This window comes from Truncatella angustata (assembly GCF_020726525.1).
Source record: "Truncatella angustata strain MPI-SDFR-AT-0073 chromosome Unknown BKA67scaffold_2, whole genome shotgun sequence".
Classification (NCBI taxonomy): Eukaryota; Fungi; Ascomycota; class Sordariomycetes; order Amphisphaeriales; family Sporocadaceae; genus Truncatella; species Truncatella angustata.
Genome location: NW_025763382.1, coordinates 3,701,767 through 3,723,142, shown reverse-complemented (window position 1 = coordinate 3,723,142; position 21,376 = coordinate 3,701,767). Strand labels below are relative to the sequence as shown.

The 21,376-nt window shown below is 49.3% G+C and overlaps 5 protein-coding genes across 5 annotated transcripts; 3 read left to right on the top strand and 2 right to left on the bottom strand.

Annotated features, from left to right (window-relative positions):
* The first annotated feature begins 9,028 nt into the window (after nucleotides 1-9,028).
* Nucleotides 9,029-11,180, top strand: BKA67DRAFT_554951 (outer mitochondrial membrane transport complex protein-domain-containing protein). The gene is made up of 2 exons (XM_046102030.1): nucleotides 9,029-9,634; nucleotides 9,754-11,180. Exons 1-2 carry the CDS (start codon nucleotides 9,484-9,486, stop codon nucleotides 10,989-10,991), a joined length of 1,389 nt encoding a protein of 462 aa, XP_045961549.1. The 5' UTR covers nucleotides 9,029-9,483; the 3' UTR covers nucleotides 10,992-11,180.
* Nucleotides 11,181-12,019: 839 nt separating this feature from the next.
* BKA67DRAFT_590882 (GPI transamidase-like protein component PIG-U) lies at nucleotides 12,020-13,375 on the bottom strand (the record flags this gene model as incomplete). The annotated part of the gene is made up of 2 exons (XM_046104636.1): nucleotides 12,020-13,140; nucleotides 13,228-13,375. 2 exons carry the CDS (start codon nucleotides 13,373-13,375, stop codon nucleotides 12,020-12,022), a joined length of 1,269 nt encoding a protein of 422 aa, XP_045961548.1.
* Nucleotides 13,376-13,723: 348 nt separating this feature from the next.
* Nucleotides 13,724-16,172, top strand: BKA67DRAFT_554947 (pescadillo). Its single transcript, XM_046102029.1, has one exon. The coding sequence runs from the start codon at nucleotides 13,965-13,967 to the stop codon at nucleotides 16,068-16,070; it is 2,106 nt and encodes a 701-aa protein (XP_045961547.1). The 5' UTR covers nucleotides 13,724-13,964; the 3' UTR covers nucleotides 16,071-16,172.
* A 170-nt stretch (nucleotides 16,173-16,342) lies between these two features.
* Nucleotides 16,343-18,675, top strand: BKA67DRAFT_554945 (RNA polymerase I-specific transcription initiation factor-domain-containing protein). The gene is made up of 2 exons (XM_046102028.1): nucleotides 16,343-16,685; nucleotides 16,752-18,675. The coding sequence occupies exons 1-2, from the start codon at nucleotides 16,446-16,448 to the stop codon at nucleotides 18,588-18,590; spliced, it is 2,079 nt and encodes a 692-aa protein (XP_045961546.1). The 5' UTR covers nucleotides 16,343-16,445; the 3' UTR covers nucleotides 18,591-18,675.
* BKA67DRAFT_554943 (HAD-like domain-containing protein) lies at nucleotides 18,676-19,730 on the bottom strand. Its single transcript, XM_046102027.1, has 2 exons — nucleotides 19,517-19,730; nucleotides 18,676-19,461 (listed from the first exon to the last, which is right to left on the bottom strand). The coding sequence occupies exons 1-2, from the start codon at nucleotides 19,561-19,563 to the stop codon at nucleotides 18,738-18,740; spliced, it is 771 nt and encodes a 256-aa protein (XP_045961545.1). The 5' UTR covers nucleotides 19,564-19,730; the 3' UTR covers nucleotides 18,676-18,737.
* Nucleotides 19,731-21,376: the final 1,646 nt, after the last annotated feature.

Genomic DNA, 21,376 nt, shown 5'->3' with positions numbered 1-21,376 from the left:
CCGCGTCTTGACGATATCGTGACGCTGTATATAATCTCTTCTATTGCATGGGTGCGAGGCTAGCGTCTATTAGATCAGTTGGTTATCCCCAAATTCCTCACCATAGCGGATTGCTTCACACATTTTGATTGGCACCAGATGAGGGGGCAGCCGTCATCATGAGTTGGTGGTTCCAAGTAGCAGCGTTATCTCCAACACAAACAGCTTAGGCACTCGAAGTGACAGTTCATATGCATGCAGCCATCTGGTTGGGATTGTGTGGAACGCAATTGAAGGTGTGTCTTGCGTAACTGCAAGCCCAGGCGTTGAGCAATACATATTGCTCAGACTAGATCACGGAGAGTGGTGACACCTGAAAGGCCAGGGTCACAGAGGAGAGGTTGCATACTTGCTGTTGTGTCCACGAAGCATCCCCCCACAGCCAACCTTAGGTTGTAATGGTGGCGGCAGATCGGAAAATGGTGTCTTGGTTTCGTAGCCTCAGCTTGCGCTGGCGTGAAGCAATTGCTGCCAAACCAACAGCTCAACTCTGCACAGTAGCACTTCGGTGATTATGCGGCACGGAATGATCATTTTGAGCATTGTGATAGAAATATCGGTTGTCGGCACACTACAAAGTAGTTGAACTGGTTAGGTGATGTCGCAGCGTGGCATCTCGAGATCAAATACGAAGTACCGAAGACATTGTCAGTAATAGTGGCCTTTACAGGGATGTTGTTTTTTCCCCTTGTGTCCACGTGGGAGACGAACGCGGCAAGGGGGCTGAAGCTCAGTCGTACCTTGGTACAGAAGGATATTTCGACATATCATTGGCTAGTTGAACGATAACGCATGCACACCTACCCAAGCCTCTGGGTAAACCAATTGATCCGCCACAGTTGTTTCTTCCCGCCGTTGAAGAGTACTCGCCCTATCCGAGGCTTGGCGTTGGGACCTGCCATGGTGTAGCTTCTGTGCGCATATCTAGGCAACTGTTTTTGAATGGTCAGCTTGTTCCGAAGAATTGTGAGATTTGCACACTTAGTTATATCAAGTTGACCATATGCAGTCACTCACACCAGGAGTTGTCGTAATCCAAAATTGTGCCCCACAAACGTATTGAGACGACAACCCGGTAGTTGAATGACATTGCGCATTCAGTCAACATCGCCAACTATTTATAGGACAGCTGGACGCATTCTTGATGGCATCGCCTCCAGATGTGATGACGTGGAAATGATTGAGCTTCATCGAATTGCATAGATCGAAATCCAGCAGGAAGAAATAGTGAGAAGAAACGAAGGAGAGGGAGAAAATGGAGCCACAAGGCTGCATATTGCAATGACTTTATCACTGCCAAGTGATTTTGTGAGGGTAGCTGATATGGATGGCTGGCTAAAAGTTCCAGGTGCAGCGTGGGCAGGTTTTCAGTACCAGGAAGCAAACTAAGCAGGCCAATACTACCGCAAAGTCGTAGTCGATAGTTGAGCTCATATACAAGTATTGGAATGAGTCTGTATCACGACAATTCCTGAAATATCAAGTAGTCGTTATTGTTAGCTGCAGTGAGCAGTCTTCCAAGTTGCACAGCATGGAACAGGTCGCTTAGAGGGATGCCTTACTGGGATGTCGAACATGTTGAAGCTTTAGCTCACCAAGGAAAACAATACTCTCGGTAGGGATTTTGAGCTGATACCTAACAGCTGGCCTTTGCTCTTGCTATCTACCCTGCTAAGTAAGTGCTAACCGTACTGACAGGCCGAGAGCTTAAACGACATTGTATCGAGATTTGGCACGAATCGTCAAGGATACTAGAAAGAGCTCTCTGGATTTCAACGAAGTTCTTTAATTGTGAATGGAGTGTTTCTAAACAGGAAATTTCGGCTTCCCACTCTTGGGCATTATGCCGACCCAGTATGCTGGGTAAAGTTGGCAGGGCTGGAGCTATGTAGAAGTGCCGAAAGCTGTGAAGGCTATGTCCTACCGGCTTCCAAGTTTTCATTCGATTCAGCGACATCATCAGACGATCTGCTACATTGCTGATGATCAACACGAACCCTTGTTTTTTTGTCCGTGTTTGCTGCTTCTTGCTGGGCATGAATTTGTTTCTTTTCTGGGTTTTTTCTTCTTCATCTGCTGTTGTTTCGTTGTCTTCCCAAGTGGCTAACCTGATTCGTTACCAAGGTCTACAATAATCTGTTGCGAACACCGTGCGCAGGCCCAACAAAACGGTCAAGCGATCGCCCTTGCGGGCCTGAGCGACGCCATGATGATGCAAAAGTGTCCAACGTCTTGAAACAGGGGATTCTGGGGATGAGCAAGAAATTTTATTACGAAGGCAAAAGAACTCTGGGGGTTCCGAGCAGCGTCCCCTGGTCGACGTTAGCTATGGAATCTGTCGTAGAACCTTTCTAGAAGGATGTCAAATTTCCGAAATGGTTCGTGCTTGCACTAATGGCCTCAGCTAAACTCGCTGAACAGGGGCATTTGAGCTGCGTTGGGGCCTCCAGAGAGTCTAAGCGTACTTGTCTCGGCACTTGCGAGAGCAAAAAAATTAAATTTATTCAAAACCTCTTGAAACTCTTGTAGAGCGTACTCTGAATTGAACGGTTGTTCTACTCCGTAACTACATGGCATGGAAAACTCGTTGATGAAAGTCCCACTTGGAGTGCTGCCAGTACCCCACAAATCCTCTCTCAGATTCAGGGTCTTTTTGGCGGTCAATCAAATTCCACAAACGCCTGTGGACACCATGACTGCATAAGTACACAATATGGAAGAGGCATGCTCGTCACTACTCTGACGGCTGGTTTTGTCGCGGCATTAATCATATCTATATTTGAGCTTCGCTGCGGTTTACCGCTTGACATGGGGAGCCTGTCTGGCTTGGCGGTTATGGTGTCGAAAACATACCACGACAAGGTTGTATACGTTTATCTCTGAGTAATAATGAACTGCATTGTGACTGCAACGATGTGGAGTAAAATCCAGCCATTTCATGAAAGCAAGGCTGTAGATGTCAGGTATCAAGTATCTTGGTTAGTCGAAGTCTGACATGCACCATGTATGCATCGCTCAGCCTATGCCGACTGAAACATATGCGAGTTAAATTTATACCTACAGCCTCATGCGGTAGCCTTGCTTTACTATATGCAGCACTTTTCTCTCATGTATAGATAGATGGCATCTGTCTTATGGATATTTTCCAATCGACAGTTGCGGGAAAATAGGCCTATACAATCTATATGAAGATATTGTAAGGGTATGCAGGAGGTGCCATTGCATGGCTAAGCAGATCAATGCTGCCTTTGCGTCGCAGCTCCCGCTTCTTGCTGTAAAACTTGCATGAGAATGACTTCCCTTTGCCATTTGCATCCGTCCAATGAAGAGAGAAGAACTCATCGACCTTACCAGGTGTTCATGGTGTTCATCATGTTTCGACAAAATCCACTCAAACACACGTCGGTCACGAAATTAAGGTGCCAGGTTGGCGAAACGCTGCAGGATATCTAGCCCGAATTCCCGCTACATCATGCAGCTTCATAATGTTGACTGCTATGAGGGTAGGAATGCATGCCACCTGTAAGGTTTGCGACTCCGCCCACGCCATCGTGAATACTTCCCATCACCGCCATATTACTGGACAATTGACGCTCACAGGCCAGCGCATTATGACTCACCACCGCATGCTGCTAGGTCTTCATCATCATTTAGCCCTTGATGTGAAGGGTTGTGAATTTCGGTGAATTGCTGTCAAACCCCTCATATCCACGCAATTGGGCCTCGATTACGGTTCCAAGGCTCCAGTAAACCTGCATTTAGTCATATCACATGCCCGGTCCAAGAACATTGAGGATGAGAATTGCTCCTGGGTTGGGTGACGCTTGGCTGCTTGGTTATCCGCCCACTCACAGGCAGGTGGATGTGGTTGGGGAAAGTCGCGAAGTTCTTGCCTGAAAAGGTAAGACCTCATTCGCATCATGGCACACAAGACTTGGCATTGATAAACTCAAAGCTTTTGTTGATGGACTGATGAGCCACTATAACGGCATAAGTGGGAGATTCTCATCAAAGGGACAATGAGCATCGGCAACACATCGCGAGCAAGTATTGTTGCACTTGAGCTGAACTGTGCTTCCAACCTATAGGGAAAGTGCCTGTCGGCACTTTAGTCCTGTCAAATATCAACTTGCTCAGTCCTCCTGTCAGTTTGAACGTGGCTGCTGACCGGTAGCTAGGTTTCCATAATGAGCTCCGTAATTGTGAGGCTTGCGTCCGGCCACTCCGACAGACGGCCTTTTGGTACCAAGGTTTCGTTGAGCGGAACTCAAGTAATTAAAGTTTCAAGACAGGCCTAGAGACAAGCACAACAGATGCAATATTCCCACTTAGGAAATCCACCAGGTTGACAAAAAAGGAAGCAAATGCTCTGAATTCAATGGTCGCAAGGCTACTAGGTAGGACAACTATATTTGGAGGCGTGCGGTACACTATAAGTTTTGCTTTTCTTGCGGGTTATCGGGAGATCTTGCATACGGTAGAATGCCAGGTACATATGTAGACTTTCTTCTTAGTATACCGGTTCGCACGATTACCCCCGAAGCTCTGGCTGCATGAAACAGGTCCTCAGATTCCACTTCCAATCACTGCTTTCATATCACCAGTCGCACATATTCTGAGATCGATATAGTATATGTAGCATATTACTATATTTGAACCACCAGATTGACTTTAGGGTTGTTGATTTGTGTTATTCTTAGTGCAGACTCGCAAGTCTAAGCCACACATGTGCTGTAGAGCCCTGTGAGATTCCAGGTGTCCTCTTTGGGACTGCCATGCAGGGGTAAGCCAATGTAATTTCAGGCTATCTGGCAGGGTGCAGAGACCAGCTGACCACCATTCGACCCTGTAACTTTGATGAAGGCCCCCTCTCTGTGCTCTTGTACAATGCGGCAAGAAGCATCAACTAGACTACCCGTAGTCAGTGTCTCACCCAATGCACGCACAACCCACTTCGGTAACTTGGATTACGGGCGTATACATACGAGAGCCTCAATGACAGTTTCCTTGCAGAATCTAGATGCTAATCATGTTAATTCTGTTGCCTCAACGGAAGAATCTGCAACTTGATTTCGCTTTGGGGCGCTTCGGCCGGTAGCCTTGAGTAATCTGGTCTGAAGCGGCCGATGTAGACCCAACGGTCAACTGCACGCAACAAGTGCCCGCCAACAACATCGTCAACGCAGCTCCTGTCTCGTGAAAATGAGATCCACCCTCCCCTTTGATGGGGCCATGTTGGAAAATGTCCAGCTGCCCTGGATTGCACAAAATTTTTTCCACTCTTCATCAGACCTAGCTCGCGTCTGGGGTTGCGGTGGGTTTCTAATTGTTCCATGAGTCTTCTGCGAAGGAGTGGAGTGCTTCATTCCACCGATGGCAGAAAAATCCTGATCTCTGCGCGACGATTGAGCATCCTGGGTCGACCGCTATTCAAGGCACTGATCAACATTACTCATCCCCGATTTCAGCTTGCGCAAACGCGGCGCAAAGTGATCAGCTCGATGTACCGTGTACTTCGTGCTGATGCGCCAGGGGGTTGCACCAGCTAACGATCATGGTGCCAGGGGCTTGCGCTCGTTTCATTCTTTTTTTCTTGTGGCACACGCCCGGACCAGGACTAAGACTTTCCTTGGCTGCGTCACTGTGGCCCTGACGGTTTGGGTGGTTTTATTTTGAGCTGACTACCTACATGGGTACGCACACTCCATGTCCGTATTTTAATATTATGGGTACCAATGTAACTAGTGTTTACATGTACCTTTTCAGGTCTGGCGGTGTATCCCTGAAGCCTTGACACTATGAGACTAGCTACAACCCTGGAGGTATTCCTCATCTACTTCATCGGACATGGGCAAACAGAGGACTATGTTTGCCGGCTAGATACATAAGGCAGTCTCCTCCCTTCGATCCGAATACTCTGCCTACTTCACTTCATCAGACCAACTAGTCACCAGACCAAGACACATACAGAAGATTATACTCTCTTCTATAAGCACTACTATAATACTCGGCATCCGCTAGACTGACCTTGTGTCTTCGCAACCTACAACCACTCAAAGCAAGAACAGAAGCCACTAGGCCTCTCAAATCCAACCATATGGCTTTCCACGCTTCTTCAGAGATCTCCATGCTTTCGCAAAGACCTTCGCAACTACCACCCTGCCCGGGTCCTCCTCCGAGTCGGCCTCTACCTCCCTTGCCCAAGCGAGCTTAGGCTAGCTATGATGACAAGCTAGACTTGAGAGACCACAACATACTGAGACCGATGGATGAGCAAGTGCATTGAGCCAAAGCAGTGGGCTACCGGAACACGAGCATACCCTGCTTCTACCAGAATGGCCCCGAGCAGTGTTAATTCTTCAACCTCGCGCCCTCGAGGGCGCACTCGAACATGCATGTCATACTTCGTGCATGCATGTCGAGTAACACTGCCGAGTAGCCACAAACTATAATCCAAGCAACCACATTGGCGGATACTTGCGCGCACTTACACCGCAATATATCCTGACAACATCTGCAGTACGATAATCACTGCTTTGCATATTTCGCTGCTTGCCTTCATCGACTCAACCTCCACAGAGCTGGCTCGAAGGAAATCTCTTACCTTTCTGATCATGGTGTATCGCATCTGATCGATCGATGTACTATTATACGGATACGGAACTTTAATATTGGGTTGTTGGTATTAACACCCACGCATGGAACGGTGCTTTGGGATCACACGAGTTGATGTTTACTTGAATTTCTTTTTGTTTAAACCTGCAACGAAGGGTGTCTTGGGAATCTTATCGACATCATGTACCTATAGAAGCATTGTCAGGGCGTCTTTCTGCGAAGAAGTGGCACGCGTTGCGCCGGATACCCCGATGGACGAAGAGAATCATGATTACGGGAACATTATTAGGACCACTGGGCATATTACAGGATACCGCATGGCGACTTATATCAGTCGACCACCATATTTGGATATGGCAATTTCATCAATTACACAACTTGAACAACATGAACTTTTTGTCTAGCATGACATTTGAATAAGTGACATCAGTGCTTAGAAATCCCCGTACGATCACGCAAGCATTGCTTGAAACGTATGCCTTGTGTATAATTACCTCCTGGAGGGACAGGTCGCATTACGAATGCCCCACCCAGGATGCCACGACCTTGGAGCCAGGTTCATCGTTCCTTGCAGCAGATGAAGCGAGTCCAACTCCAAACTCACGAAAGAACCCTCGATATCTCACACGACCATGTCTCCCTTACATTGTGGAGTTTGAACACTGACATGCAGAGCCTGATGCGATGGGAACTGCTAAGCGAAGGTCTTCAGGGCACGAAGGCCCAACCTAATGCATGTCAAGATGGCGCCGTTCAAATGCACCAGGCACATCAGAGAATTGGCATACCGCCCCTTCGGAAATGGCGACGGGTCAATGAAATCTCCACTTTCAACCATCGTTCAAGGAGTGTGGAGGCTCACGAATGAGTCGTCACCTTGATTAATCTACTGCATGATTACTGTGATACGCAGCACTTAAACGATCACTTAAGCACTTAATATAGCGGAGTTTCCCCAATGCAGTAGGGGGATCAGCGGAAAACTGTGGCACCTCACGGCCTGTATATGATGCATTGGAGCTAAGATCCGCCGGAGTTTTGTATGCGCCGTGATGCGTTGTCTTTGAGCCATATAACGCACATGATACTTAGACTATGCACAATGTCGGATGACCTGCCAGACCTGCAACGTTTTCCAAGTTTTCCACCCAAGCAAAGACTGACTTTGGACCGTTTGGTTTGGGCTCTACCCATAGCTTAACTTTACGTTCCTCGTGTGCACGAAGCGCTGGGATAGGAGACTTGGAAAGGGTTTGGGTTCGATCGCCAGATGCCGAGCAGATCGCACGTTTTCTGACGGTGCTCGCGACTCATGTTGGTTTGAGCACCAATGCGAGCAATCTCAGCTTGCAGCTAACACACCCCCACGGAAACCAGATATTCTTCGGTGTGGTCCGGCTTGCGGTGCCCGCGTCCCAAAGCTGAGCACTTTGCAGTGCAGCAGGATACAAGCACATAGCGGGAAGAAATAAGATTCGGTTCAATGGCTGAAATAGGGAGCAGGCCCTTCGTGCTATGTATTTTGTGCCATTGTGCAGTTGGCCTGCCCAAGTGATGTGCCGGCTACCGTCTGGTGCACGGACTGTACGACGTATGCATGGGACGTATTGACAGCAAGGAAACAGGTTGTTTATAAAAGTAGTACTTCGTAATTCCATAATACAACGTGTTCCAAGTTCTGCAATGAGCATATGTCTAGTCTAGGAAATATCTCTATCGTATTCGAGGTCGCTTAAGCGCCATTGCTACCACGAGAAGTGTCCCAAGGTTTACCGGAAGACTTGGCATGTTCTTCAATGCTCTACATTTTGCTTGAGCAACACGTTGGCCAAGAGGGTTTCCAAATTATGCTGTGCGTGCGTCACCATGAAATGAGTAGATGAATAGAAAAGGAGAGCGTACCTGTGAAGTCGTCACATTACCAAGCATTTAGCCCGTCTTACAGATATTTTAGAGTTTAAGATATGGGGAATGAACACATCATTATAAGTCGATAATAGCAGAAATGTCTGAGCGTGAAGCTCTTCTAACTACTGTACAAACGTCTGGGCCTTCTACCAAAAGCTGAAGAGCTGCAAAACTGGAAACAGTTGTTGCGCTACTTGTATAGCCTCTCACAATCTTCGGACTAAGAGTTTCCCGCAAGCGGTAGGCACCGTGGATTTCGCCTCCCCCTGAAATTCACAACGCCTGCAATCTTCAGGGGCAGATGTCAGGCAGGTGGCGACATGCAAACGCAACTCTAATTTCTCTTCGCGACGCACGGATCTTGACGTGACGTAGACGCGCATTGGTGTGGTTGTTCCACGTGTTGATAGGGCGTTAGATTGGGGAAGGGGGGCTTTTTTTTTTTTTTTTTCTCTTTTCTTACGGGGGGCTTTCCCTCCCCTGTCTGGGTATCAAAACGGCGCGATAACGATGGTCCGGCAGTGATCGCTCATGACGGCGCGTTCCAACGATTCGGGTTCGGCGCAACTTCGTTAGCGAATCTTCATCTGAACGGGTTTTCTGATAGATCATCCTGGACATTGCACACTTCTGGAAATCTGAGACGTTCGGCAGTCGGTAAGAAGAGTCATTCTGCCTGCCTCGGTTACGACAGCTTCACAAATGCGGTCCAATAGCTTCTGATCTCCCTCTCCGTCCTCTGACACGCCGTCCATCCCGAGGGAGCTCTACACATGGATCACACTCTTGTAAGGTCAGGTACATGAGCTCCGCTACGTTTAGTTGCAACGACACACATCAATCCCCAAGCTACCAGCCGAGCTGCCCTACAACTTCTCGGCATTTTACGTGCCTGGCACCAGGCAGTTCTCAGTCAGTCACATGGCGCTCGAACTTCACATATGGGGCTCGGCTTTCGGCCTGCCATCCATAGACCCTGAATGCCTTGCGGCCCTCTCATATCTCGGACATGCAGTCCCACAAGAAGATTGGTCACTGGTCGCTAGCAATGACGCATCTGTCAGTCCTGATCGTAGGTTTCATGTCCCTTTGTATAGTTGAACCCACCCATCGCCCCTACAAACCCTTCCCAATTGCTTGTTTCCAAACGATATCACACCGCCGATCGGCCGATCTGACCATTATGTGTAGATATCCTCCCTGCACTCCATCATGAAGGTACATGGACTTCGGGGTACACGAACATTGTATCCTATCTTGGCCAACGGAACCCAGTATGGTCGATTGATGGTACCCTCAGCAAGACCCAGCAGGCTGATACCCTGGCGTACTCGTCTTACATTCTATCTCGAGGATCAGCTCTCGTTGCATTCTCTCTCTACGTCTCGCCAAGCGCCTGGGTGGATCTGACTCGGCCGGCGTACTCGTCGCTCCTACCATTTCCGCTGACATGGACAGTTCCACTAAAAATCCGCTCCGCCGCTATTGCGAAGACGGAACACCTTGGCTTGAATCACCTGGCTGCGGATGTTGACCCTGAAGACGGATCTTCTGAGTCAAACAAAACCACGGCCCCCATCACATCCACGGGCTTCCTCCGGTTGCCCATCAAGCCCACGGTGAGTGAAAGCATGGCGCCGGAGCAGCTGGCTGCTATCCGTTTAAAAAGCATAAGCGAGGATTTCTTTTCTGTGCTGGGCGAGGTGCGTGGAGGCAATAGATACTTTTTTAGACGAGATACGCCATCGTCACTGGATTTCCTGGCGTTGGGTGTTCTAGAGCTGCTCCGTGTCAAGACACCACATCCTTTTATGAAGAACTGTATGGAGCGAAGCCAAGCCGGGCAGCTTCTGGAAGACTTTCTGCATCTTATGCACACCGAGCCGATCATATGGGAAGCTGGAAACCCTGGCCAACATTTGCCTTGGGCGAGTCCTAGCCCACGGGGAGCGCTCGGTACACTGGGTCAGTTCACAGAAAATGTTGTCCAAAACGTGCCTGGCATTGGGGACATCTGGAGACAGTGGCGTGGAGAAGGTGTGAAGGCTGAAGACCTAAATCGGGATCCAGCACATGTTCTCCTAGCAGTCGGGGGTACGGTGACAGCTCTTGTAGCAGTCGGGGGTGCTATGTTCTTCCGTTCTTTGCCCCCGTTCGGTGAACCCACACAATACTTCGAGGCGCCACAAAATCCAAAGACTGGACTTGACCGATTTGGAGAGATAGGGGCCATGTTCAACAGTCTACCTGATTTCGAAGCCAAGCCCCGCCAACCGCAAAACCATAATGACACAGTGTATAAGAGCAATGGTATCGAGGTAGCAGTTGATGTTGAGGAGGAAGGGTCTGGACTACAACCCCCTCGCGACGGAAACTCTGCAGAAGTCGGAGTTGATGTCAAGATTGGTGATAACGCCCGTAGAGCTTAGGCAAACCTAAGCCTACATACTGCATCGATCGGCGGAGTGTGACACTCTATGTTGTGGCATTCTGCCCTGGGTATATTATTCTCGTGGAAGATGAAGCGTCGACTGCGAATCGAAATGTAAACTAAAAGTGTATATTTACCTCTGAGATACCTTATAGCCTGTCTGAATGATACCACTCTGATGACTCTTGCAAATTATCCGTCATTGCAAAGCTGTTAACATATAAGATGCCCTGGCTTTCTCCCACATGCCTACTGGCAGGTTGTTGCTTCTGATTTGGCCAACCACACTACGAACTACGCTCAGCCTTGGTCACTCACACCCATCCAATTGGACCTTTAATTTGAAAGTCTTTCGGTTTTAGATGCTCTGCAATGGTACATGAAGACTACTTTGGTTGGGGTTGTAATTTTCAATTTCTTACAATATGGTCTTGTTCGCGCAGGTTCTCGCAGAAAGCGCAAAATACTTACAACTCTTTCGGTTATGTTGTATCAAATGAGCGTTCGAGCAGGAAAGATGTGCTGTGACGGCTGCGTACAATGCCACAAGGCTCGTCCGACGAATACATAGTCGTACTGCTTCCTTGGTGATTGCTTGCACTGGAGATTTTCAGGTCAGATTTTGGTAACCATTACAAGCTGGTAATAGAAAAATTGGCTCTTATTATTCAATCAACGTCTGATGGCACGCAGAACGAATATGTACTGAATGAACCGAAGCCTGTGACATCATTTCCCGGAGCTGCGAATCTCGAGTTGAATTCATTTCAGCAGTCACAGCCATTTTCCTTTCTTCAAATATTTACCGACTCCGTTTGACTATTTTTGATTTACAAAGATTATTGGATGTTGTTTTGTTTTGCAGCAGTGTCTACCGAGGTCATTTTTACACGTATCTGAGTCTCTTCTACCAATCAAAATAAAGCACACAGTTACTTGAACAGATCTTTATAGACTTCCGAGATATGGTACTGATCGAGATGGACCCGGCGGAGACGACAAATTTTTTTACAGGCCACCTGGCAACTATATTTGCCTGATCTCTTTGCCCTTCATTTCGGGTCGTTCGACTTCCCATTCATCTCTAAGAGCTGCAAATGCAAGATCGCTCACGAGAAGACTTTGCCCCAAACTCCACACCAAGGTGATGGCATAAAAGAAGTTGGCATTTCCGCTTCCAGCATAGATCCAGAGGTGATAGAAAGCCGGGCCAAGGAATGTAGAGTATAGTACCACGGACCCTGTCAGAAAGCTGTATCGAAGTAGTTGAAACACGTGCCGGAAGCACGAGACCAAGGCCAGGAACAGCGATGTGTCGGCAATACTAGGGTAGGGCTTGAATATGCCGAAGATACCAGTGAGGAGTGTAAGGACTACCAGGGGCTGATGTCTAATACGAATAGACAAGGCGGGCGTGTACGATGAGAGGTGCAGCCAAAAGACGCCGAGGAAGAAGGACCGGAAGCTGTCAAACATCTCAACGAAGAAGTACCACCATAGGCCGACGTTGGGAGTCAAGTCAGTCAGGGTCAGCTGAATGCCATAGGTTGAGTAGAGAAACTCCCACGATCCCGTCAGCGCAAATGATGAGAGGAACAGCACAGCTAGGCTCAAGGTGACGGCAAGGGCATTGACAGTGGAGAACTGTAGGAGCGACTGGCCGTTCGATTTGTATGTCCGATCATACGCGAGGAGTACCAGGGGCGGAAGTAGGAGAACTGGGTACATGGAAAGATAGGCGGCGAAGGACAGCGAGAGCATCGAGGTGAATATCTGGCCGGAGATTGCCTGGGAGATGGCATGAAGGATGGCGCACGTGGTAAAGACGGTTGTCGGGCGTGCAAGGCAGGTGGCTATGGTAAAGGGGTTGAGCAGGAAGAGGGCGGCAACGACGTAGCCACTCCATGCCTTGTCCCTGCGCGGCGACTTGAAAAGCCTTGACGCGCCAGCCTCTCCGGATTCGGCTATGTTGTACAGAGCGTTGGCGCTCAGAAGGTCGACTATGATGTATAACAGATACGTAAAGATCGGGTAGGCAGTCGTGTCGGGCAGGAGGGAGAAGAGGGGCAGAAGTAATGGTGCCTGGTGGTAGACACCGCCGTCGTATGGCGAGACATTGTGGTTGTACAGAAAAAGACCCTCTTGTACTGTGGCGACGAGTTAGTATTTACACTAGGCATTGCATGGGATTGCATTGCGCATGGGGAGATATGGGAACTGGGGCATGGACATACATCTCTTGAAGCTATTCACAGGGGTGGATATCTCGACACGACCGGTAAGTAGATCTGGCAGAGCAGGGAAGGCCGTAAAGAGAAGCAGACGGAGAGCTGCAGCGGCAACGAAGAGACCTGTGGTCCCAGAGGTCGCCTTGAAGGTCATATTATCTCGACTCATGATGCAGGTCCATCATCGAGCGAGAGAGCACACAAATAACGAGACCCGTGAGCTCGTTGCCGTTGTTCTCAGAAACGGGAAACAGAGCTACTGTACGAGTAATTTCACCTAAGGTTAAGTGCTTGAACTGTAGAGGTGTCAACTAAGTACCACTGCCACTGGAACTCGATCAATAAATCAATCGATCAGGTCCAGTCAATCGCGACCACACATCGTAAAGTGGGGCGCCTTCCTGGAAAGAAAGCCTGTCCTGCCTGGCAAACTGGCCTGCGCTAGACGCAAAGCGCTAATCCCGCCTGGGCTTACCCCAGAACCTAAACCAGGGCGGTCAATCAATCGATAAGGGAAACGGCAGAAAAAGTGCAAGCTGGGAAAAAAGTTCCAGATGTTTGGCGGGGCCCTTGCTCCTGGCCAAAAAAGTCGGAGTCGAGTCGAAGTCGGATCGCATTTGTTCGTACTATTTGCAAAGAGCGCTTCACTCCCGGGAAAGCGCCGCAAGAAGAACAAAAAACAATCCCAATCACCACGCGAGCCCATCTCGTGAGGACTGCACTGCAATTCCACGCCATTCACAATGGGTCGGATAAAGAAGAAGGGTCAGGCCGGTGCTGCCAAGAACTACATCACCCGAAACCAGGCCATCAAGAAGCTTCAGATCAGTCTGCCCGACTTCAGAAAACTGTGCATCTGGAAGGGCATCTTCCCCCGCGAGCCTAACAACAGGAAGAAGGTCAGCAAGAGCTCTACCGCCTCGACCACCTTCTACTATGCCAAGGATATCCAATACCTGCTGCACGAGCCCTTGTTGCAAAAGTTCAGAGACCAGAAGGTCCTCGAGAAGAAGATCTCCCGCGCTCTCGGACGAGGTGATGTTGGCGATGCGTCTCGACTTGAGCGCAACGCCTCAAGGCCCGAGAAGAATGGCAAGCCCCCATACACCCTCGATCATCTCGTTCGCGAGCGATACCCAACCTTCGTCGACGCGCTGAGAGACCTCGACGACGCTCTCTCTATGCTGTTTCTCTTCGCCCAGCTTCCATCCACTTCAAGCGTTCCCGCAAAGATGATTGCCCGCTGCGAGCGTCTGTGCCTTGAGTTCCAACATTACCTCATCGTCTCCCAGAGCCTGCGCAAGTCCTTTTTGTCTATCAAGGGTATCTACTACCAGGCCACCATCCAGGGCGAGGACATTCTCTGGCTCGTCCCTTACAAGTTCAACCAGCGTATCGTTGGCGATATCGACTTCAGAATCATGGGCACCTTCGTTCAGTTCTACATGACCCTCCTTAAGTTTGTCAACTTCAGGCTCTACAGCTCCATTGGCCTTGTCTACCCGCCCAAATTCGACCAGAAGAAGGACGAGTTGGCAGCCGAGCTGGGTGCCTTCACCATTGAGGGCAATCATGCCGCTGCTATCCAGGACAAGCCAGCTCAAGATCAGCCCGCCATTGCAGAGGCCGACAAGACCATCGATCCTGAGACTCAAGCCGCAGTGAACAAGGTCTTCAAGCAGTTGAAGGATGGCGAGGGCGAGTCCAAGGCCGGCGATACTGACGCGACCACGACAGACAAGGAGGATCAGGCGACCGATGCAATTGACAAGTTTGAGCCGGCTGCACCTGGTGGCGATGTGCTCCTGCAACCTTCCAACTCTGGCACCGACCCTGGGACGCTCTTTGCCAACTACACAGTTTTCCTTTCTCGTGAAACACCGAGACAGCCCTTGGAGTTCATCCTGAAGGCCTTTGGATGCAAGCGTGTCGGCTGGGACGCAGTTTTGGGCGAAGGTGCCTACACTACTGATGAACACGACCCCTCAATAACCCATCAGATCGTAGATCGTCCCCCAGTCCAGGCTGCGGCCGAGGAAGATGGTGACGGCGAAGATAACCAGACTTCTCAGAAACTTGGCCCCAACCAAAGAATACCTGGTCGCATTTACATCCAGCCACAATGGATTTGGGACAGCGTCAATGACGAAGAGCTCAAACCCGCACATCTTTACGCTCCTGGCGCACAACTTCCACCTCATCTGAGTCCCTTCGTGCAATCCACACACGGCGGCTACGATCCCACCATCCCGTTGGAGGATCAGCAGCCGGAGGAAGAAGCACTGGCAGACAGTGACGAGGAAGAAGTTGAGGACGAGGAAGAAGACGAGGAAGAAGTCGCAGAAGCAGATGACAGCCTGGCCGTTAAGCCTGTCAAACCTGCCAAGTCCGTCAAGTTTGTCAAGCCCGTCGAGAATGGGGCAGAATCAATGGACGTGGATGAAGGCTCCGAAGATGACGAAGACCAAGACGAAACTTTTGGCGGCTTTTCAGGAGCTGAAGATGAAGATGAAGAAGCACAGGATGAGGATGCCGAGGAGGATGAGGACGATGCTGAACTACAACGCCAGCGCGAACTTATTGCTGAGATGACCGGTCAGCCTTTGCCTCAAAAGGCAACGCAAAATCCGCGGGCCAAAGCCAAGGCGGAAGCAAGGAAGAAGCTCACAGCCCAGGCCAAGGAAGATGCAGAGGATCTTGAGCGCGCCAGGGGTATGCTCAGCAAGAAGAAGCGCAAGCTACATGATCAGATGCTGTACAGCAACAACAAGAAGAGCGTTGAGGACCAGAAACTCCGCGAGAAGAGGAGGAAACTGGAAAAGCAAAAGCAAAGGAAGCCTCCGGCGTAGAGTGGTTTGTAGATGAGTGTTTTTATAATACCATATAGGCGTTCTCAATGTCAAATTCATCAAGCAAGTCTTGCACCGTCTACTTGAACCACCGGTATTGCCAAGAACCAGATTTCTTTGTTTATCACTGCTTTAATTGAAAACTGTCAACGAAGATGTATCTTTCTGTGCGTCTGGTTAGAATAAACCAAATTCCGGGGGAAATGCGGTCCTGCACCGAGGTGCCGCTGTAAAAGCTTGTGAGCCTGCCCCACTAGGAATTTCCAGTCAGCGCTGAAGTCTAGCTTAAACATCGCTACTTGATTCTTGTCAACTTTCACAGTCTGCATCCGCCTTCCTGATGCGGCCATTGTTGGGCCAAAAAAGCACATCACAATGCCCGAATCAGAAGATGAGTACGAGACTTCGAGCTCATTTGGCTCGGAGAACGACCGTCCAAACCGCTGGGATGGTCCATCCTCCACGTGGCGAGAGATGAACCAACAGGAAATCAACATTCTTACAACCCTAAACGAAATAAAAAATCAAGACTTATCGGTGCATCTTTACAACGCATACGCGCTGAAACGGCGGCACCCAAATCCTGGTAACAATGATCGGCCTGTCCCTGAAAAGGTATCGTCTCTACTCAAGGCAAACCTTTGCGCTCGAAGCCTTACGGAAGGTACTAAACATGTTTAGGACATCAATGCTGCTACGAGCCAGACTGTGCAGCAAGATGAATGGCTTCCCCAAGGTTCCTGGACAGCGTGGCCGATGAGTGGGGATGAAGTGCCACCAGATGAGTTTATGCGGCATGACCAGAACAATGGTGACGACCAAGACACGATAAGGAGTGCCGCACCAAAGTTTCCTAGCGCTGCTTTAGAAGAAGCGCTGGGTGCGGCTGTGCTACAGTCTGCTAAGGAGAAGTTCGAGAGCCGTTCATGGGAGGATGCACTGGCAGATCCTCAAGATCTAGGGGACGGCATTGAGGATGATGATGAAGAGCTCAGCGAGCCAGCTTCGTCGTCGGATACAGAGGGCATCATCGCAAGGTCGTCGCATCCTAGGTCAAGATCCCGGGCGAAATCTACCAGTCGCAAAAAACAAGTGCTACACGAAGGAAAGAAACAAAGAAACAGACATTCTGACAATGACGGGTCTGGCGCTGAGCAGGACGACATGATGCCTTCGCACGAAAGACTGCTACACCCGACTGTTTCTACTGATGACCAATTGTCGTATGATCTTATGCGTCCGACAGTGCGTGACATCCTAGCAAAGTTGGATGCTACGCTAATGGTTTTGCATCGTTCAAGGGATGTTGTGGTAAACTACTTGTCCGATTCCTCCAGTAGCTCGGAGCCAGAGGCCACAAATCATGTCAGGCGCTCACGAAGTAGAGGCTCAGGGCCTCCGGCGAAGAGAGGAAGGGGTAGGCCAAAATCCGGGCTTGCACTAAGGCTTCGAACACCACCACCGCCCTCGTCAGAGCATGACGAAAGCACAAGCCGGGGTCCGACTCGAGAAGGCAGCGAAGCAGACACAGAAGGAGCACCGCTAAATAAAAAGAATGGCCGGCCTCGGAAGCTCTACCCTCGGCTACAGGGTGAGACGGACAGAGACTGGGCTGTCCGGGTTGCCAGGCTGCGCAAGGAGCCAGTTCCCGTTTTCAAAGAAGATGTTGAACCTGAGCGCTCTAACAGTGACGTCTCGGAAAATGAACCAAGTGAGACTCGGCCGACCAAACGCAAGCCCGATACTGTTGGCCTTGGAGAAAGGCCTGCTCGAAAACGTCGAAATGCGGCACGTCTTATGCCCAGAGATTGGAAGGACGTCCTTGGTGCTGCCGCTTTGGCTGGATTCCCACAAGATGCTTTGAACCGTGCCGCGAAGCGGTGCGCCGAACTCTTTGGGGAGAACATAGAGCTACATACGATGTCAGAGGGCGCGTTCAGCCAAAACGATCAGACTCTACGGGTACAATATCACCCTGGTATGCTCACAGATCTTGATACTGAAGCAGCCGATGAGGACTATTACAGTGAAGACGAGACACAATCGCAAGCGGCACGTCATATACGCGCCTCAAGTGTGATATCCGCGTCCTCAGACCCTCGTGGCCGATCTAGGAGTCGATCAAGATCTGTAAGTCGAGCCACCACCCGGTCACGCTCGCGCTCCATCTCCGTTGCCAACTCGCATTTTTGTGGCGTTCGGGGTTGCGAACGTAGCGCAGAAGGGTTCTCAAGGCGATCAAACCTAGTACGCCATATGAAACTAGTACATCATATGGAAGAGAACGGCGTGCCTACAGACGTGAATAGTGAAGACGAACGATTCGGTGCAGTACATGTAGACGGATTTCTGAAACCGATCAAGACCAGAAAAGGATGGAGAGGCGATGATGTGCGAAGGTCTGAGAACGGTTCGACAAAAAGGAAGTACCGTGGCCGATACAGCAAGAGGAAAGGCGCGTATGGAAGTGTAACAGATACGGGAGGCGAGGATGAGGATATCGTGATGGGAGAAGACTAAGTATTGACCGCCAGCTGAACGAGCTGCCAGGCAAAGAATAGCAAAGTGAAACCTAGCTACCTAATACAAGATTTGGGACAATATTAGATTTCTTGACCAACACTTTCCTTTCTCCAAGCCATACCCTACCTATTCACCATCCATTCATCACGACTCCTTTGCTCGGAATTGACGTTCGACTTCATCTGCAAATTTCCCAATCGTATCAAACCTCCACTCAAACGCGACAGAGTCTTCAAACTTTTTCAGTTCATTTTCGTCTGCTTCCCTGGATATCCACGCACTCTTCTGTGCCAACTTTTTACACGGAACATGGTCGTAATAAAGACTTCTCGCAACATGCAAATGTTCCCCCTTGCCAGGATCGACATCTAGCTCCTTTCTGATGTGACCGAAGAGGTATTCAAAGTTCTTCCTGTTTGGCTTGTAACTACCCACATCCTGCGCGGTGTAAACCCCATCAAACTCGATTCCTTCCAACTGCCTGAGGGTGTTTTTCATATTCGTATTATCAATGTTGCTCAGGATAGCAAGCTTGTAGTACTTCTTGAGCTTCTGCAGACCGGCCACCGTGTCCGGGAACGCGACAAACGTCCCGGGGGCATTGCCGAGCGGCTCGGCGATCCCGTCCGGCAGTGCGGCGATGCCCAGCTCGTGGGCCAGCTTCGTCACTGCGAAAGGGATCAACTCGTTGGAAAGCGACCGCGGATGTGTCTCCTGCACCTCGGCGAGGAGCTCGTCGAAGCGCTGTTTTGCCTTCAGCGGCGGGTCCTCATTGAAAGGGTGTGATGGCGGAAGTTGTGAGGTCACCGCGAGCAGGGAGGCAAGGAACCCGGCCCTCCAATCTATCAAGGTACCATAGCAGTCAAAGCTGTGGGAAATGCGTTAGCTGGTTGTGCATTAGGACATGAGCAGACAGTGCGTACCTGAGAGCTTTGAAGCTCGTGAGGTCTGCATATTGGGACGAGGTCATATTTGTGAGCCAGCAATTATGTCGGACAAACTTCGGATAGTTCAACACTGTATATCGTCGTTGTACGATGCAGGGTGCTGTCTTTATATTACTTTTCAACAAACATCTTGATGCGGTGGTTCATTGAGACAAGCAGGGATTACGACGTCATTACTACGGCACACCATTAATAGCCGTCTCCGACTCCTGCATTCACATCACTCCTTAACGTTCTAAAACGCGGACAGAGCTGTCAAACCCTCGCTTCTCCGAAATATGTAGTTGCAAAGGCGTACAATCGTATGTTAGTGGCTAATATTAGTCAATTCAATATCTGCCACTTACATGGCAGCTGCGATATTCCACCCCCTTGGGGGGGAAGGGCGTGGGTGACATCGCTCTGCCGGCCTACCGTATTGGGAGTAGGTAATGTATTCAAGAGTATACGCACCTTTGAAAGGTCTCCTTACTGTTTCGCTACCAATTTAAATGCACTACCAAGCGGGAAATGGTCGCATCAACAATCGTACCCCTGACGATTAAAGATACCAGAAATTGGTCATTCTATTATAATTGAGCAAGTAGAGGATAACGTAAAATTCTTGTTAGATTTATGATGAGAAGACGAGCAATTACATATAAACACAAATGACCCGGGTTTGAAATATTAATCATATCATACTAAGATAGGAGACGAATGAGTAGATAGCCACTGGCTGCCAGTCGCAGTCGGCACATAATGCACACAATGCAACGAGAGCAGTTCGAGTAATATGGAGAGCTCGTGCGATAAATTCGAAGCCAGTCTTCAGCGATAAACTTCATTCCCAATGTTTAACACTTTCACCACGATAGGAAAGCTCTGTACAGCGGCAGACTACTCAAGTCCTGGGTTCCTGGGTGGTTCAAGTATATTGTATCAAAAGAGGCAAGGATAAAGACGAAGGAGTTGGGATTCTTGAATGGAATTCACAACCTCAAAAAGAGTGGTAGAACCCAGTTGTTGTCCCGCTGCACACTGCATGGGCTTTGCCATTCTTGCTTCTGAGCACTGGAACGATAGGCTAGTATGTGGGCATTACGCATAAAGTCCTGCATAACAAGATAAACACATTCCTTGATACCATCAGCATCCGATATTTGGTAGCGATATATGTGTGTTAATTTCTACAGCCCGGATATAGCCTAGGACATTCGTTTCTCGATTTCCCGTGCAGCGTTGTGGTTCGAAGGAGAGGAGTAAGAGCGTACATATGGCAAGAGCAGATGACTAAAATCTTTACTAACCAGGACCGTACACAATTATAGTACTTTTGGTCAACGAAAAGATTATTGTAGCAGAGAGCCAATCGCCACTGTTCTCCAGAATCATGCAATGCTTCTGCCGCGTTACAAAATGGTTGTTCATCGTCTCATAATGCCTTAGATAGACGTCCAGTAATCCAATAATCTTATTCACAAGACAAGTCGACCCTGCATGTGAATCACTAGGGGGAACTCACCACCTGCCCTAAAATAGGCGATTTGCACATATATAAAAATTGGAGCTGCTTTATCCGCCGACTGTTAGTCCCCCTTGCTTTCACAGCCACGCACCAACGTCTGATATTTTGCGTGACTCTTCCGTCGGTACAGATACAGCAACAAGAACGAGTGTTTCTGACACATATCCACACTACTTAAACTCTATTGATGCCACGCAGGACAACGTCTACCTTCCCAGGAGCAACGTAACCAACCCACGATGCCTGGCGGCCGCAAATACACCACTGAACAAATTAATTGGGTTCTTAATCAGATATTGCTTGGTCATGACAAGGAAAGCATTATCGAG